The sequence below is a fragment of the Pelmatolapia mariae genome, linkage group LG18, assembly GCF_036321145.2.
Source record: "Pelmatolapia mariae isolate MD_Pm_ZW linkage group LG18, Pm_UMD_F_2, whole genome shotgun sequence".
NCBI classification, from domain to species: domain Eukaryota; kingdom Metazoa; phylum Chordata; class Actinopteri; order Cichliformes; family Cichlidae; genus Pelmatolapia; species Pelmatolapia mariae.
Window position 1 is genome coordinate 32,690,099 of NC_086243.1, and position 17,756 is coordinate 32,707,854.

The 17,756-nt window shown below is 39.8% G+C and overlaps 1 protein-coding gene across 2 annotated transcripts in view; it reads right to left on the bottom strand.

The window, feature by feature from the left end:
- adcy8 (adenylate cyclase 8 (brain)) overlaps positions 1–17,756 on the bottom strand; it is a 133,903-nt gene that overhangs the window by 62,054 nt on the left and 54,093 nt on the right. For both annotated transcript variants that reach the window (XM_063462077.1, XM_063462076.1), the window contains exons 3-6: positions 10,202–10,332; positions 9,896–10,007; positions 8,305–8,432; positions 1,570–1,728 (exon numbers count right to left, since the gene is read on the bottom strand). In XM_063462077.1, coding sequence (XP_063318147.1) covers positions 1,570–1,728; positions 8,305–8,432; positions 9,896–10,007; positions 10,202–10,332 — 530 coding nt within the window. The remainder of the gene's footprint in view (positions 1–1,569; positions 1,729–8,304; positions 8,433–9,895; positions 10,008–10,201; positions 10,333–17,756) is intronic.

The window sequence follows — 17,756 nt, forward strand, 5'->3', positions numbered from 1 at the left end:
ACATACATATTTAAAACGTCTTGGGTGCCACTTTAGCTCAGTGGGTGAGAAGGTAACCACAGGCCACAGTGGTCTGGGTTCAAGTCTGACCCACAGTCCTTTGCTTCGTGTTTGCTCTCTCCCCACTTAATGCCTGCACTTACTATCCAATAAAGGTAAAAAAAAAATGGCTATATATATATATATATATATATAAAACATCATGCCCAAAGGGAAAGAAGTATCCAATCCATAGACACAATGTAATCATGTCGCTGATTAGATGTAAATCCATAATTCAGTTCTGGCTTTGTCTTGCTTTTGTCTTCTGTTTCCTGTACTTTGTGTTTTATTGTGTGTGTTATTTGTGGTCTCTCTATTCATTTTCTCTTCTCTTTCCCTTCACCCACCCACCCAACCAATCGAAGCTGCCCCTCCCTGAGCCTCATCCTATTAGAAATCTTCTTTCCCACCATCACATCAAGTGCAGCTCATTGGAGTTCTCTTGCTAAAATTGCAGGATCTTCCCCTTACATGTACTCTGAGATGACCGCTTTGACTAGAATTCATATATAAAAATTCATTTGAACTGAAGTGAATCCATGACATAAATAATTCCTGTGAAAAACATTTGCTGTTCAATGTTGTGAGGTAAACACCTACAGTAACACAGAGAAAATCCCAACGATCAGATCACACCTGTGAGCAAGCACTTGGCTACAGGTGGAAAAAACTCCCTTTCAACAGGAAGAAACCTCTGGCAGAACCAGGCTCAGCAACCAGTCGGTGGAGATGCATTTAGTGATGACTGGAACAAAATTCCACCTCAGATACACATTTGATGAACATTACGTAACATATGGGCGACAAACATGAACGTGACATGAAACAAACACTAATGTAGAATGTAACATCACATTCACAGGAGGGTGATGAATGTGAAAAACCAAAAGAACTGGGATTTATAATAAATGCGTTTTTAATACATATAGATGTTAATAATCACTATATACATGATGATGCTCGAGCTCGATTGGCCCACCTGTTAAGGAGAAGATACATACATGTATACATACATACGTACGGTCATTATAGCATTACATTTATGATAAATGCGCAAGATCTGTCCATAATTATGAAGCCATGTGATGCATCCACATTAGTGCTTCGAATTTGCTTCCTTTCTAATTTGCAGCAAGAGGTGACAAGTGAAAAAACAAGTCAGATTATACAGAAGTTTATGGGAAAAGGGTGAGCGTTGATAACAGATGCTTGCAGGAAATGTTAAATCAGTAGTTAGAGAAATAATCTGCCTTTTAAGGTCAAACAGGAACATGAAGATTAAAAAATTCCCATATTATGCCACTAAACTATCCTTTTAAAAACTATATGAGGGTGGATAAAAATAAATGACAGAGGGACTCAGCATAATCGCATCTCCTGCTCAGCTCTGGCCATGACATATCTTTACCAAACATCAGTTTGCTTTCTCTGGAGCCATGTTTTATGTGAGTGAATTTTCTGTCTGTCCATGCCAATAATCCAACTGGAGATAAAAACAGCCACAGAAAATTCCTTCCGTTTCCTCACCCTGGGATGCCTCCAGACTCCAGCTTGTTGGCGATGTCCACATCCCAGGACCAGACATCGAACTGCCACTTCCTGAGTCCCAGCACGCCGCACAGTACCGAGCCGGAGTGGATCCCAATACGCATGTCGATGTCGTGTTTCGTCCGTGATCTCACGTATCTGGAAGAAAGCAGGAAAAAAGCGGTTTATTTTTGGCATAGTACTCTTATATAAATCAGGACTATGGCGCTAAAGTAATGTACTGAGAAAAAACTGAGAAAACTAGCCGATTTTTGGCAACAAGAACGAACAAACAACAGACAGAGGTTGCAACTAACTGGCTAGCCGCTCCTATGTTTGTTCATACAGTGGAAAGAGAAGATCAGCTGTACAGCTTTGCTTTGTGCCATTACAGGGTTTACTGACGGCTGCAATAAATCCCAAAGAACGGGAAAAAAGAACATGGAAGTCTTAGGTTTCAGCAGAGTGGCTGAAAAAGAAACGAATCAAGGCGTTGCAATGCTCCACTCAAAGACCTCAATCTGACTGAAATGCTGTGACACGATGTTGAGAGAGTTTAACTAAACTCAATGAAAAGAAGTTACGTCAAAAAATCCTCCACAACGATGTGAGAGACTGATACAGTCATACAGCTATTAATGCTAAAAATGCTTCTAGAAGATGCTGAATCATGCTGTGAGCTCATGCACTGTTTCTGCATTCTGGCTTAGTTTTTCTTATATGAATAATTAGATGGTGAAATATGTCGTGTGTTACTGTTCATCTCAGGTGATATTATAAGACCTGGTGAGGACCAGATAATTTTTATTGTGTTATTATATGTAAAACCATGACAGATGATGCCAGCGTGTGATTTAGCTTTGTTGACGTAGCTGATGTACCATACTGTACGTACCTTGAATTTTAAAAAATCACAAAATTAAAAGATTTGCTCTGTGAATTTAGATAAACCAACAAATCTTATCCCAGAATTTGTCCCCCATATAAAAAATGTTGACACCCCTCAACAATGTTTTGGGCTTCCCCTGACTACACACCAGGCATGTAGTCACTCCCAGATGCCATTTACAATCACAATGTCAGAAATATGCTTCAAAAGTTACCTGAAACATGTTTAACTGTTTCAGAATACAAAATAATATATAATGTGGTGTGTAAGTGGACTGGACCACTTACATGAGCATGAAAATAAAATGAAAATAAAGCGCTGCGAGGCTGTGAATAAACTGAATTAAGGTTATGAAGGTAACAATGGATGATTTTGAAAAAAGTATAAAATTACACGCAGGTATGTATATTTGAGTTTAAAAAAGCTGATCTAATTGACTTCAGGTGCACACGTCTGGCATTAATTTAAAAATATTTCAGGGGTCACTTTGGGTGGTACTGTGAAAAACACTGACGGCATTAATTCAGCAGATTAATATACATGAAACTGACCTTTGGTGAAACTAAAGAAACACAGAACACGGAGACAGATAATGCTGCCAGGCAAACACTGTTCAAGTCCACCAAGAAACGAACACAAAGGAGTTCAGGCATATCTGTGGCACTTCAACAAAAGAGGTAAAACTGTTTCTGTAGACTCGTCGCACCTGTTAATAAATTACTTTCTCATTTCGTACTTTATTTTTCCCCGAAACACAATAAAAGCAGGACAGAGTGCGGCTGATAACAGCCTCCGAGGAGCAGACAGGCCTGTCACGCCTCTTCCTCCCTCCTGGCGTTATTTCATGCTTCATAAGAGCCGCAATGAATGTGAGGTGAAAGGCATCCTGGGTGTTTGTGACAGGTGGTTAAAGTCAGTCAACTGCTAGACGACACCTGGAGTAGAAATTAACAAACAACCTGCAGCTAACGACGAAGAGGAGGAGGAGAATGATGATGCTGTGATACTGTGTTGACTCTGCGGGGAAGTTCTTTCCGTATATATATATATATACATAAATGTTTATATACATATATATGTACGTCATCTACAAATCAAAAGGTTGGTAGTTCAATCCCTGGCTGCTCTAGTCTAGATACCAAAGTATCCTCAGGCAACATAGCGAACCCCCGAGATGCTGCTGTCTAAGAGAGCACGTAGAGGCAGAAAATAAATGCTTGTGTAAATGGGTGAATGAGATGCGTTGTATAAAGCGCTGTGAGTGCTGACATAGAGTAAATAATAATTAAGACAACAGATTTTAATGGAAATCTGTGGGTGGCATCTGGAAGTAGCTGGGCTTCTTCCCAGAATTTTGTCCTGATCATCCCCAATCTGTAAGTTTTCTGCACACACCACATTCGTCCTCGTGTCTGCAGCAGTAAGGGGGTCTCCTTTTTTTAATCAGTTAAAGGGTTTTTGTAAATATCACAGATTTTAAATGAAAAAAAAATGGATGTAGCCTCTGCGACACCATCCTTTGTCTCTGGACACCACAGTGTAAAACTGTGTTTGTGGTTCGGCTCCATCATGTTAATTTTTTTATTAGAAATATGTTTGGACAAGAGGCTGTCGGCTAATAGCAAGCTGTATCTATAAGATGTATAGGCGACATGCACAGATGTGCTACGTCAGAGACGAGTAACACACGAGGATTTCACTTGCTAAAACTGGAGCACAGACTTCTTAAACAGGCCGTATCACACAGGTAGGCATAAACCTTATTATATATCAGGTAATTCTGTGAACACGTCCCGCTGAGGTTTCAAATCAGCACTAACAGCTGATCAGTGCTAACAGGAGCAGGTCAGAGGAGATATACTCGCTTGTGTTTTTTTGTGTCTAACAAACAGTGCAGTCTGTCTCCACTTCTGTCCCTGCATTCAGCTGTAAGCACCTTCATTTGAAAATCCCATCTTCTCGTAAACACAATTATGAAAATAAAATGGAGTCTATAGCAGTGTTTACAGGTAAACACACCTACTCTACATCGTTAATGACTGAGTAATGTGAGGGTGGGAATATGTCGAATTCTAAATATTAATTTGTAAGTAATGAAATTTGAAATAAGGGGGCAGGAACAGAAAAAGTGTAAACTTCATCCTACTCCTTTTTGAGCATAGACATTGTGTAGACAGAGATATTCATGAAAACGTGTTTTTAAGTTTTTTTCTTATTTTTTTCTTGTTATATCCGTTATATTTGCATGTTTGAAATAAAATTCTATCTAACCATCTATGTAACAGAAAAACTGTTAGCCTTGGCTGGATGGATGGATGGATGGATGGATGGATGGATGGATGGAACAAACTATCCATCTAAGAAGATGCTGGCAGTGTTTGGTGAACCAGACAAACTTTTAGTTTTAGATTTGTGTTGAGTCTTGACCGGGAGAACAACAGACGGCGATAAACATCAACACAGGGAGAGATGGGCTGAATCTCTGCAGACTGAACTCTCTTTGGAGCCTCCTGTTTCTATCCTCCCAAACATTTGGTTCAGACCTCCAGGTGTCATGTGAGAGCTTCACATCGTTACCCTAAACTTTGGACTTTTTTCTGTGAGGTTTCTTTGTACTAGTACTCCCTGATTGTGCTCCCGTGCTGAGCTGCAAAAGATGTGCAAAAATACCCTAAAGATACAGAAACCTTGGAACATTCCCACCTCAACTGCCTTAACTGCTAACAGCTTAACATGTCTTCCTAGTTTTAATGTAAAATGAGGACTGACAATTTTGAAATTCACAAAAATGTAACTAACACCTCTATCTGTGTAACAGGAAGTTGTAAACCAGTATGACAAGATGCTGTACTAGAATGTGTCAGCTTACTCTCAGCCTTCATGCATCTGTTCAGCAACGTGTGACCAGAATCTGCATTTACAAATAAGAAGGAAACTGGTACAAGCTTACCTAACATTAGCCGGATTCTGTAAACTCGGCCAACATCGTCTTTGTGTGATTATATCACCACATGTAGTTGCACACAGCAGTATTTAAAACCATGTTTGATTACTGACGACTGTGACTGGTTGAAATGGCTCTACTTTTACACTTGTCAGACAGACAAACCTGACTAAGAGGAAGTTGGGACTCTGTGTAAAACATAAATAAAAGCAATGATTTGAAAAATCTCATAAACCCATATTCTATTCACAATAAAACATATATGCTTATACTCAGACATTTCACTATTACATTAAATATATTAGTTCATTTTGACTTTAATGGCAGCACCATGTTGCAAAAAAGTTGGAAAAGAGGCTGGAAAAGTAAGTGGTACCAAAAACAAACAGCTGAAAGAACATCATGAACTAACTAAAGAGTTACCGTCAGCTCGTCATCAGCACTCAGTTCAAAAGCCTGAAACTCTGACGGTATGGTGGTTGCACATGTGGAAAGGCACCACCAGTGCTGAACGGTACATACAGGCTTCAGACCAACAAATGTGCCTGTGCAGACAGCATCTGTCACAGGAGAGGCCTTGCATATTTCAACAAGACAATGCTAAATCATATACTGGAGCTAATCCAACAGCACGGCTTCATGGCTCGCTGCAGTCCAGACCTTTCACAAACAGAAACATCATTAAGTGAAATTTATGACAAATAAGACCACGGACAGCTGAGCAGCTGGATTCCTCTCAGATAACAGTGGAATAGTATTCCCCTCCCAAAAGTCCAGCAAATCGTTGCATTCATTTATTCACTTTTTACAGTGTTCCAACTTTTAAGGAAGTGGGTTAGTATTTCCTCTGTTTATCGGACGAGTCGGGAACAATGTGGTCCCACCTTTACATGCTTTACAATCCCTCAGAAACAAGTAAAAACCTGCTTTATTTGGACAATATAAGCAAACCCATCTCCTCTTATTCCAGCTTTTGCAAAACTGATTGGTGTCGCAGCAAAAAGTGTGCACAGCTCACCATCTTGACATGATGATACTGAGCACAAATCTCACAGCTTATCCACCCTAATCCGTCCCTTTCCTCTGAACATCAGTCCTCCTCTCCTCTCTCACTCTGAAATCAATGCAAAGGGTTAAAACAGCACAGAGGATCACTGAAATAAAATAAATCAAAGCACAAACTCCAGCGTCTGTGAGCCTTTTAGACAAATCTGAAGAAGAACTGACTTTTTCTCCTTTCCTATGAACTACTCATTTCACAGTCTGATACAAAGATCTATAAAGCCCTGTTGTGTGTTTCAAAATACAATACAAGCACTACAAACATGTTTTCTTGCATTTCAGCGATGCACAGACATCTGTTAATTCGAATGTACATTATTTGATACTGATTTTGTGTTGAAACACAGCTGCATGCAAATATTGCAGGGAGACTTTTCCGAGCAGAACAAGGTAATTTACAGATACTAGGACAGTCCTCAGGGTAAAAGACATTTATTCTTCTAAGATGATTCCTGCAGTTACAATGAATTCATTGCACCATGAATTTGCTCTATTCATACAAAAACAGACAAACTCGACTTTGATTTAAAAGGATTTCTCTCCCGCTGCACCATTGATGCACCAAAATAAAGGTACATTTTTTTATTACCATGTTTTATCTTTTAAAGTTACAAAGAAGAAGGTTTAAAAATGTATTCGTAGTCACAAGTGTATTTATACACGCCTGTTTAAAAGGTGTATTTACCCATGTCCCTCACTGGTTAGAGAAAATCCTGTTGTGAAACGTCAGTATGAGGATTTTGGCATTTTGTATCTTGGCAATCTAGGGCAGACCAAGATGCACTGCATGCTAATACCTCTCAATCCCATAATAAATCACGACCAGGGCAAAAGACAGCATTTATAAAATGGGAGGAAAAATCAGTGACAAAATAGCTAAAACACTACATCTAACTTATAGCTTATTTATATCAGTACCACTCAATCAAAAAGTGCAGATTCTTAAAAAATATTGGAATTAGATCCACTTTTAATGTACAGTCCTCTATTTCCAGGGGCTGAAATATAATTGCGCAAAGCACTCGAATGCTGTCTCATGGACAGGTGTGCGTTCCTCCTTTTATTATGTCTTCATAGATTAAGTGGAGAAAAGGGCTGAAGATGATTCCAAGTGTGTCATTTGCATTTGTAAGCTGTTTCTGTGAACCCGAGTGTTGTTAAAGGAGCTCTCTGTGCCAGTGGAACAGGCCATCCTCAGGCTACGAACAAAAAACAAATGCATTAGAGCGATCGCAGCGACATTAAGAGACATCAAATTTAAAGCTTGATGAGACAAGAAAAAGAAGAACGCGCCAAGGAGCGATGCAACATAAAACAGACTTAGAGCGGTGGATGATCGCAGGATCCTTTCCATGGTAGATTAAAAAAAGCATTTCTACATGAGGCAGACATACCATCCAAGAAACACTTTACAGGGAACAATCTGATATCAAACATATTAGTGCATAATCTGCAAACCAGTGATCAGTCTCAAAATTAGAAACCAGATTTCTAATTTTTTGCCAAAATAAATTAAAAAGCTCTGGCACTGCGTTCCTTAGAGAAATCAAAGTAAGACGGGAAGATCAATCTTTGAAGGCAAGAAGGAAGCAATGTATTGCATGGACATGCATGGCTTCCAGCTTCCAGTGAGTCAGTGGACCGACCAAAAACATACTGTAAAAGCAACACAGGAGTCTTTGATGGAAAACAAGTGGCCTGATCTGAAATCAACTGAACTACAGTTCACCTATTTAAGGTAAAACTAAAGGCATAAACAACTGATGACAGCTGCAGTAAAAGCTTTTCCCTACAACACGGAGCTTTGTTAAAAAGTAAGGACAGTAGAAGAAGACAGCACCTGATGGTTTTGATCATGCTGAGGCCCATTTCCACGCAGCAGTGGGCGTGGTCCGGCCTAGGCTCCGGCAGACCAGACACACAGTAGTAACAGTCTCCAAGGATCTTTATTCGTAGACAGTGATGCTCCTGCAAGAGACAAACACCATAACCATAAAGGCAGAAAACCTAAGCAATGACTATACCTGAAATAAGAATTAAAGATGAGTAGAAATCAGAAAAAAAAGGAAAACACAGAAAACATATCAGGTTATCTCTGAATTCCTTCTCTGACTGTGAAATTGCGACCGGCCAAGCGCGACAGTCTGAAATGTTCTGCAATCTAATATCAGCTGAGTCGTACACAGTGGATGTTGAATCAGATATTCACTGTGTTGTTTTGAATAAATATTTATTCTACTGGAGCGTCTTTATTCAGTTTTCATGAGTCCCGACAGCCATGAGAGGCTGTCGCAGAAAAGATGAGCTCTGGGCTCCAAAATCATACACGCACAATCAAACAATGTGGAAAAAGAAGAGCTGCAAATTCTATTCTTATGCTTCGTTTTCAGTAATTATTTTTATACAACATACAACTGGGAAAATAGGTTTTAGTGATAGCCTGCCACACAGAAACAAAAATTAAAGAGTTTATGTTACCATTCATGGTGTATGTGCATGTATTTTTCCAAGTTTTAACCAGCATCTTGAATGGTACACTCTATTGCCAGAAGGTGGCAGTAAAGGAGCTGAGAAGCTATCCTTGCAATTCCTTACCAGCTAGCTAGCAAGATGCAAGTCTGCCACAACAATGCAGTTTAATGCAGCTGCATTTATAGAACTCTTTAGCATTTAGCAAGGTTAATATACTACAATAACAAAGAGAGAACCCCAACGATCAGATGATCCCCACGAGCGACACCTGGCGACGCTGTGGAAAAACACCTCCCTCATCCACAGTGACATCCTCAGAGACTTTAGTTTGCTTTCACTTAACCATAAAGCAAGTGTTCACAAACTATATATTGGGAAAAGTGTTTCAATCTAAATATTGATTGAACATTATAGGATCTATGAGATTATCAGTTTAAACTGGTTGCCTTTAAACCTGACTTTCACTAAACAGTTCTATCTAACACAGTTTACCAAATATTTGAACAAAATTAGAGTCCCATCGTATAAAAAGTCTCCACATAATCAGCCATAAGTCATAAGATCGGGTGATGTAGTGTTTGACAGATGCGGCCCGTGGCTGAGTCGAGGCAGCCAGACTCCCCCTGAGTCAACGCTATGAGTCAAGGCACAACACACAACATTGCAAATGTGGGCCAAGCTGGCGTTGCTGTTTGGGTCATTTTCAGAGGAGGTTCATAAGATAAGTGAAAGTAAATCAAAAGTTAACCACAGACCGGTAATCAGCTGTTAGGTAAAGGTTATTAACCTGATCCAGAACACACTGTTCCTGGATCTGCTAAGAAGTCTCTCTAAAGAAATGTGATGTATTAATCCTTTAATGCACAGATGAGCGAATATTTTAATGGGAAAATAAATTGACAAAAACAGACTAAAATCAGATCATATGCACATATGCATTTGGGATGAGAAGCTCTTACATGTGCGAGGCGGTCGAAGCGTGCAAAGAGTTCATTCAACATTCGCACCAGCTCCTGCGCTGACAGCGTCGTGGAGAGGTTTGTGAAGCCTTTAACATCTGCGAAAAGAATGCTGAATAAAATACGGAAATGTCACTTTAATATCCAGCTCACTTCTTAAAAGTTATGATACTTAATGAGGATTACATTTTCTGTGATGTCAGATTTTGCACATTTTACGTAAATGTCAGTTTTGTTCTTTAGAGAAAAAACTCTCAAATGTCTTTATTCGGGGCACACACAGGTGTTTTGCTGTTGGACCCTCACCTGACATTCTCGTAGCGGTGGATGTAGATTCTGTGAAATTGATGCTGGAGGTGTTCGTCCTCTACATTTGTCATGTCGTTGATCATTTCCAAAACTACAAAACGAGGCAGGACTGATAACACCAGTCGTTCCTGTTGGGGAGAAAAATGAATCACATCATCACTTTGAAATGACAAAAAGACACAATACAGAACAATACCATAACATCTGCATATACCGACAAATCACAATGTGTTTAAAAACATTGACTATTGAACTGTTTTTGTGATTGGCACTTCCATCCATTGATTTGTCCACAGGGAGCAGACCTTCCTCTCCCCTGATGCCTCCCCCAGGTCTTTCAGGAGGACTCTGATGCTTTCCTAAGACAGACGAGACACTTCATCTCTCAGCTGTCATGCCTCGGGTCTGCCTGGGGTCTCCTCCCAGTAAGAGCTACTCAGAGCCTCCTGAATGATCAAGCTCCTCACCCTGTGTCTATGGCTGACCCCAGTCACCTCTCAGGAGAAGCTCACCAACACTGCTATCTGCGCTCCTATTTCTTCTGTCACCACCCACAGCTTGTGACCATAGGTGAGGCCAACATTGTCCACAGGCCGGTACATCAACAGCTTCACCTTCACAGTCAGCTGCTTGAATAACAACAAATATCTGAATTCTACTTGAAGCCTTCAAATCCAGAGTGGACAGTCTTTTCTGAGCGAACCGGGTCCTCGGATTTAAAGGCGCTAATTCTCATTCCAGCCACTTCACACTCTGCTGTAAACAACCCTCGTAAAAGCATGAGGCCATCACCCCATGAACCACAACTTTGAGCTTTATTAGCTCAAACCTAACAGTCCAACAGACTCCTGCAGCAGTTTATAGGCTAAGGTTTGTCCTGGGATCTCCCCGACCTTACACGGCAACATATGGAAAACAGGAAGTGCTGAGCCATCAGCTGATGTCAGCTTGCACTGAGATGAACGCTGAAGTCTGTGTGAGTTCTTCTAATACAGCAGCATCTACGTCCAGAAACACAAGAAGGAAGGTAAACTCTTCTCATCATTACTTTAGATTGTTTCACTTTTAAACTAAATGCTTTGAACTACAGCTAAAAAGTGGAAACCGCCTTTTTTATTGATAAATTCAAAAACTATGTTTGATGTATGTAAATGTTTCAATAATAAATGAGAGAACATCAACAGTAAATTATCGAAGGAACAGAAATAAAGCCTTTAAAAACAAATTACACGAGGGGCTGTGTGTGTGAGAAATGAATTAAAAAAGATGGCTTGAGCTCTGCCAGCCTAAGCTCCTCGAGCAGGATCCTCCAAAGCCTCCGCGCTCGCAGGAACATCACAAGTAAACGAGTTTGTGTTGTGATTTTTGTACTGACACGGTGCCACTTGGCTAAAGCAGAAACAGATTTGGAGTGGGAGCGATGCAGCATCCCTCAGGATTCTTCTGGCCTCGGGGAGCCGCACCAGAGCCAAGCAACTGCTTCTTTCAGATACTGAATACATTAGAACCAACCAGAACGTCACGTACAGTGACATCAGTACACGGCACGCACATGCTCAAAAGCCCTGCAGGTTTTTTGGAATATTTTACGCCAAAGGGATGACAGAGGGACAAGTCTAATAGCTGGAAAGGCTCCGAATGAACCAGCTGGCCCTGTTCTACATCTTAAAGACTCACTGTTTAAAAACACGAGAGGAAATCTGCACGAGGCGGGAGATTAGTTCTGCTCCCAATCTGATAAACTAGTTTAAAGAAATTTTGCACAGAATTTGACATTGGAGCAGCGATCTGCCTTTTATTCTCTCTGGTGTGTCTTCTGGTGAGATTTTCACTGGAATGAATTTGTGATAGAGACTAAAGTGATATTCCATTTGAAGAGCCGTAAATCTTGAAGACAACATGATGGTTGCACGTGGGCACATCATGTTCTTTCATTACCATGAATGCACACCGCGCTTCACTATGACTCAGCCCCACATACAGCACTCTGCTGTTGGAATTACTCACCAAAGAGCTCCAAATATGGATTAATCCGCAACTGCAAACAGTTCCCAAAAACTCTACGACTCGAAACACGGGCTGAGGGAAAATATATTTATATTTGATATAAATGATATTTGATTTGATATTTATATTCAAATACGCCAGGATACTATGAATAACGGGGCTGCAAGGTCGCATGATAGGAGGCGACCTTTCTCTGTGGCTGCAGTCATGCTTGGAAAGATTGTCAAAGGTTTGCAAATAATTGGTGTTTAATTTATAAATGAGCACAAATGTTTCCATCAGTCTGAATGATTCAGTCCATGAGCTCAACACGAGGGGACTCAACTGGCTGCCAGCTGGTTGTATTCTGGTTTATATTCCTATAGAACAGGAAGGCTGTCAAGTGCAAATGTAATAATTAAATGTCAATTTCTGTTAAATTTCAATTTCTGTCTATTTAGACGGAAGCAGATATGTGATTTTCAATGATTTATCACAGTTATTTGCTGTATTATCAGAAACAGATTGCGTATAATTGCTGGCTTGACCACATTCAATCACAGACTGATAACAGACCGACTCCGTTTTATGGCAACATTTGTTGGTTTTAGTGACAATGTTGGATTCTTGATAATCTCGTTTGGCACCAAAAAGAAAACACTGAAGTGAGGTAACTTTATCTTATTGGATAAAACAGGTTTTGATACATTTTAACTTTAAGGATGTAATTTGCAGTAAAAAAAACAAAACAAAAGGTGATAAATTGCCATATATGTTAGTCCAAATACTCAGCATATTGCAAAATGTAACAAATCACACTAATATTGACAGAGTCAAGTATTGTTTTAATATCGTATCGCGAGGTGTCTGCTGATTCCCAGCTCGACGTTACACTAGATCGTCTATAATTCTCTGAGAACATTTGCTGTCATCAGCTTGCACGGTTCCTCTGCAGTCACAACTGTAAGACAGAACACTTGTTTTTCTTCCCTGTTTGGCTCACAGATGAGTTTTCCAGTAAGAAATAAAAATGCAACCTCATGTGCACTCAGTGAAGCTGCACGATGCTGTCTGAGAGCCCTGGAGAGCCTCTTCAGACCCTGAGCACAAGTGCAAAGAGAGGCTGGCTGAGGCTGGATAATAGCAATGAGACGCACAGAGAGAAGGAGATAGCGACACCGTCCTCTGCTGCGATCACAGCAATGACAACAGTTCCATCGTTGCTGTAGAAAGAGATTTAAATAATGAAGCAGCGGTTATACAAAGATTGTCATCTAATACGTAAAAACAAGCATCAGAGCAAATTCTAACATAAAAATCACCACAATCATGTTAAGGTTCAGGAATTGAGGAGGTAGACCAAAATAATGACCACTGATCCGGCCGGGTGCAATTAGACGGCATTTTAATGAATACACGCAGCGTGGAGCCAACACTGTACAGATTCAGTGTTGAACTCTCTGACAACAAGAAGTCAAAGGCTTTATAGGGGGAAATAGTACAGCCCCCCTTCTGTTGCCAGGCAGAAACCAAACAAAGCATACGTCAACTCAAAACCACAATGACTTTTAACATAGTTTAAAAAGAACATCGTCTCGTCTCCATCCAGGTGCCTTCCTGTTGTCCCCGGACGCTTGTCTCTGGAACATCCTGCACCTGCTTCTTCATCAAACAGTCACATATGCACGCACAATTTTTGCAGTTGCAAGCAAAACATAAGATTAACTTTTACCTATATAACTGAGTCTATCTACGATGTGTGTGTGTGTATGTGTCAGCCTCTGCTTGCACTTTGTTTCACCTCTCAGCTCCCCAGCTAGACCTTAACCTTTCCACTAGACAGAAGGCCAGCACAACTGAAACTATGTGTGTGCCGATCTTGACTTATATGTAAAATGTATAAAACAAATGTTCCAATCCAATACAACTACTTAAAGCTTAATCAGCGATAAATGCATAAAAAATAACCTGCTCTTAACTTGCACTTAGACTCTGGTTTCAGTTTCGCTTCTGCAGAAGCATGCCCTGCAGACGTGTTTCCTGTCAGCCTGCAACTCCGCCTGTCACCCACTGAAGACTATGTGTAAGAATATAAAAACATTCAAAAACCTTTAAATTATAGATTCAACTCAACAATTTAAAGTGGTTCTTCTTGGACCTAGAATAAAGACTAATATAATACCAATATATTTGAACATCTGAATGCATCTAAATACAACATCACTATTAACATAAAATGGTAATGATGATTATAAAAATAGCAGCAAATAATAGCAGGAAAATATTTCTACTCCTCTCAATTCCCTCTCTCGACCTCTGGCCCACCAGAGGTCGCCATACATTATGTTGGGTCACTCCTTGGCCCATTCATCTGCTTCCCTATCCACCCATGACGTCATGTACATTAGGATCACTTTTCCCACTCTGACCCTCTCTTGGCATTCTGGCTCAGCAAATCAGACATTCTCATGTCATCTAGGTGGTCTTAATAATAAAATGCCAGCTCCTACTTGAAAACACTTCATGCTTAAGTGGTCTCTGCTCCTTTTCTGGGTCCCTCTCTAGTGGACATCTTCTCCTCTAAGGGATAGAAAACACTTTCTCCCTAGTACGACTTCCCTACCTTATGTCCCTCAATTGCTCTCTTCATTTAAACCTGATTCAACTTAACGTTCATTTCTATATATTATTTAACATCATTCATCATGTATAAAACTCTCAAAGTGCTGCTTTCACATCCACTTCCTGTTGCTCGCTCTCTTCTCCCTTATCTGATCATCAACATCCTGTGCTGTTTCATCTTTGCCCTGCAATCAATACTGTCATGTGTGGTTATGGACTCTATGTGTCTGTAAGCGTGTGCGGCCCTCCATGCTCTGTCATCTTGCACAATAAATTGCTTGGACATCGCGCCAAACAAAGCTTCTGACCTTCAGTTATTGACTTGAGCAACATTTCTTTAATAAGCACAAAATGCAATGTGTATGAAATCATTTCTATGTATGTAATCTTCAATGCTATTCCTTTGGGTCAGTGACACTTTTAACATCCTCATAAAAAGCTCTCCTCTACCCTAGAAATAAATCTATTTAATATCTGTTTCTAAAGCCTACATTATAACAGCTTATTCTACAAATCAAAAGAAATCACACATTTCTGCTCATCAAAATTTCACTAATCTTCCCCGTTATTATTGTTATTCCCACAGTTTCCCTTTAAGTTTGGTGTGCAACTTCTTATGGACACCCTTTATCTTCTGAACATTTTACTCCTTTAACTTAGACATAAAAATAACAATTCCTGCCTCAGTTTTACCATATCTAAATTATCACAAAAAACCCCATAATTATAAACTCATCCTAAAACCCATTTCAAATTAAATCCCCCTTTTTATTTGGACTTCACATGTGTGTCCAAATAAAACTCAAAATGCATCACCCAGGCTTAAGAAATTAAAGGGAAAAAAGGTTAGTCATATCATCTCTCTAAACACTCAAACACTACAGCCATCCTCCTCCCAGGTATTTTGCCCTAAAAACCTGTGTTTAAGGAATAAAATCAATCTAATCATTATGTCAAATCTTCTCAAACTCCTTGCTTCATGCAAAGTCTGGATCCTTGGAACTTCCTGGAAACAAAAACCTGTACTTTACATTTCATAACCACCTCTCCCCCTTTATGATCCAATCTGTGTTATAAGAAAGAAACCCCAAAAAAGCACAATCATCAAACAAATACATTATAAAAATAGCAGCAGAAATAGCAGCAAAATATGAATCATGTGTTTCTTCCGTTAATGGTAACATGGGTTATAAAAAATAGCAGCAGAAATATCAGCATAATACGAATCTAACCCCAGTCAGTAAAACAGAAATTCCCTCAAAGCAACTCAAAAGTCAGCATCCCAGAATTAAGTCTCCCCCTTGTCCTGCTTATGACAAAAGCAAAACAAAGCATCCCATTTCTCTTCCTGGCATGGTAAACTGTTTGTCCACATTCATTCATCCCCTCCTTGGTCCAGTCACTCACATTCACTCACACGCATTCACACATGATGTTTGCTGATATCGAGCCTCCAAATAATCAGATACGCCACATCAGCAAAATGAGCTCAATCATTTGTTTTATTTCGTTGTCCTTTTTAGAAAAATAGTCCTTTAGGCTTTTGTCTGGATTGAATCGCTACAATCCTTTTAGACAGAGACTCACAGCCAATCAGGTCCCCACGATGGACTCCTCTTCAGCCAATTACCATCTGAAAAGCCCACCTTACATTTTGTTCTCCCGAGAATTTTGTCAGCGCTGCTCACCCTCTTCCAGGCCTGCTTCAGAACAAAAATGAGAAAAAGAGAGCTGCTTATTAGCTCATCAAAGTACAAAACAAAATCACCTGACAGGTTTTTCCTAAGTGCACTACTACAAAAACTATGGGCCCTTTTCGACATGTCCATGTTTATCAAAACTCCCTCTATTAAAATGAAAAACAACAGCCCCAAAAAATCTTAAACAATCTTAAATTTCACCCATTCAACACACCGAAAACCTCGTCCAAAGATCAAAGACCGTTTGCACGATGTCACCCTTCCTCACTTTGCCATTCTTTCATTCAGCATATCATATAAACCCATTTTTTACAACGTGTCATCACTAAATTATAAATTTCCTGTCCAAATCTGCACCTCTGAACAGACCTGACCACCGTAATCAATTATCCTCTTACTTTTCCCTTATATATTTCGCCCAATAATCCCCAACAGCCACCGCTCTCTCTCGAACTGAAAGCCTCCGAGACACAGACACAGGAAGTGTCTTTGTCACTCACTCACTCCAGCTAATTTACATAGTGACTCACAGCTCAACAGCCAACTTCACAAGAAAAATGCATGTTTAAACCTTATCACATTATTGAATTATTTTCATTTTCTTTCTATACTAATCACTTGCTTTGATCATTCAGCGCAAAAGCACTCCTAACTCACTCTTATAAAAACTACTTTAATCACTGTTCTGTTTGTTTTTTCCATAACTCACTCCCTTGTCATACAGCTTCTTTTGAGTCAACTTCAAGCTTTAATCTATCTTATTAAACATTCACACCATTCTATCACTCATACAATTAGCAAGCTGATTTAATTGCATGTGTTTGTGTCCTTTAGCCAAGTTTAATCACTATCTTTGCATTACTCTTCACGAGCTTGTCTTTGTCTTCTTAAGATTAATGCATTTTCTGTTTGTATGTATGGTTTTGCATATGTTGCTTTGCAGTATTTCAGACTCCTTCACAATTCTCCAGTTAAACAGTCAGTTTTCTCCTTCCCGAATTACTAGCCCAAACTTTTCGATTTCCCACCTTAAATAACAGCCCTCCTGGTCTTCAGCCAGGAGTTAGGGCTTGCTTTCAGGTTCCTGGACACATCATGCTGTGAACAATTCAACCAGAAACTTGCCTTAACATATCCATTGATGTTAACCTATAATTTCTTCTGACCGCTGCTGTGGAGAATTGGTCCAGGTCTGCTTTGCTCCTGAAAATAACAAAACTGAGACATTTTCATTATTATCACGG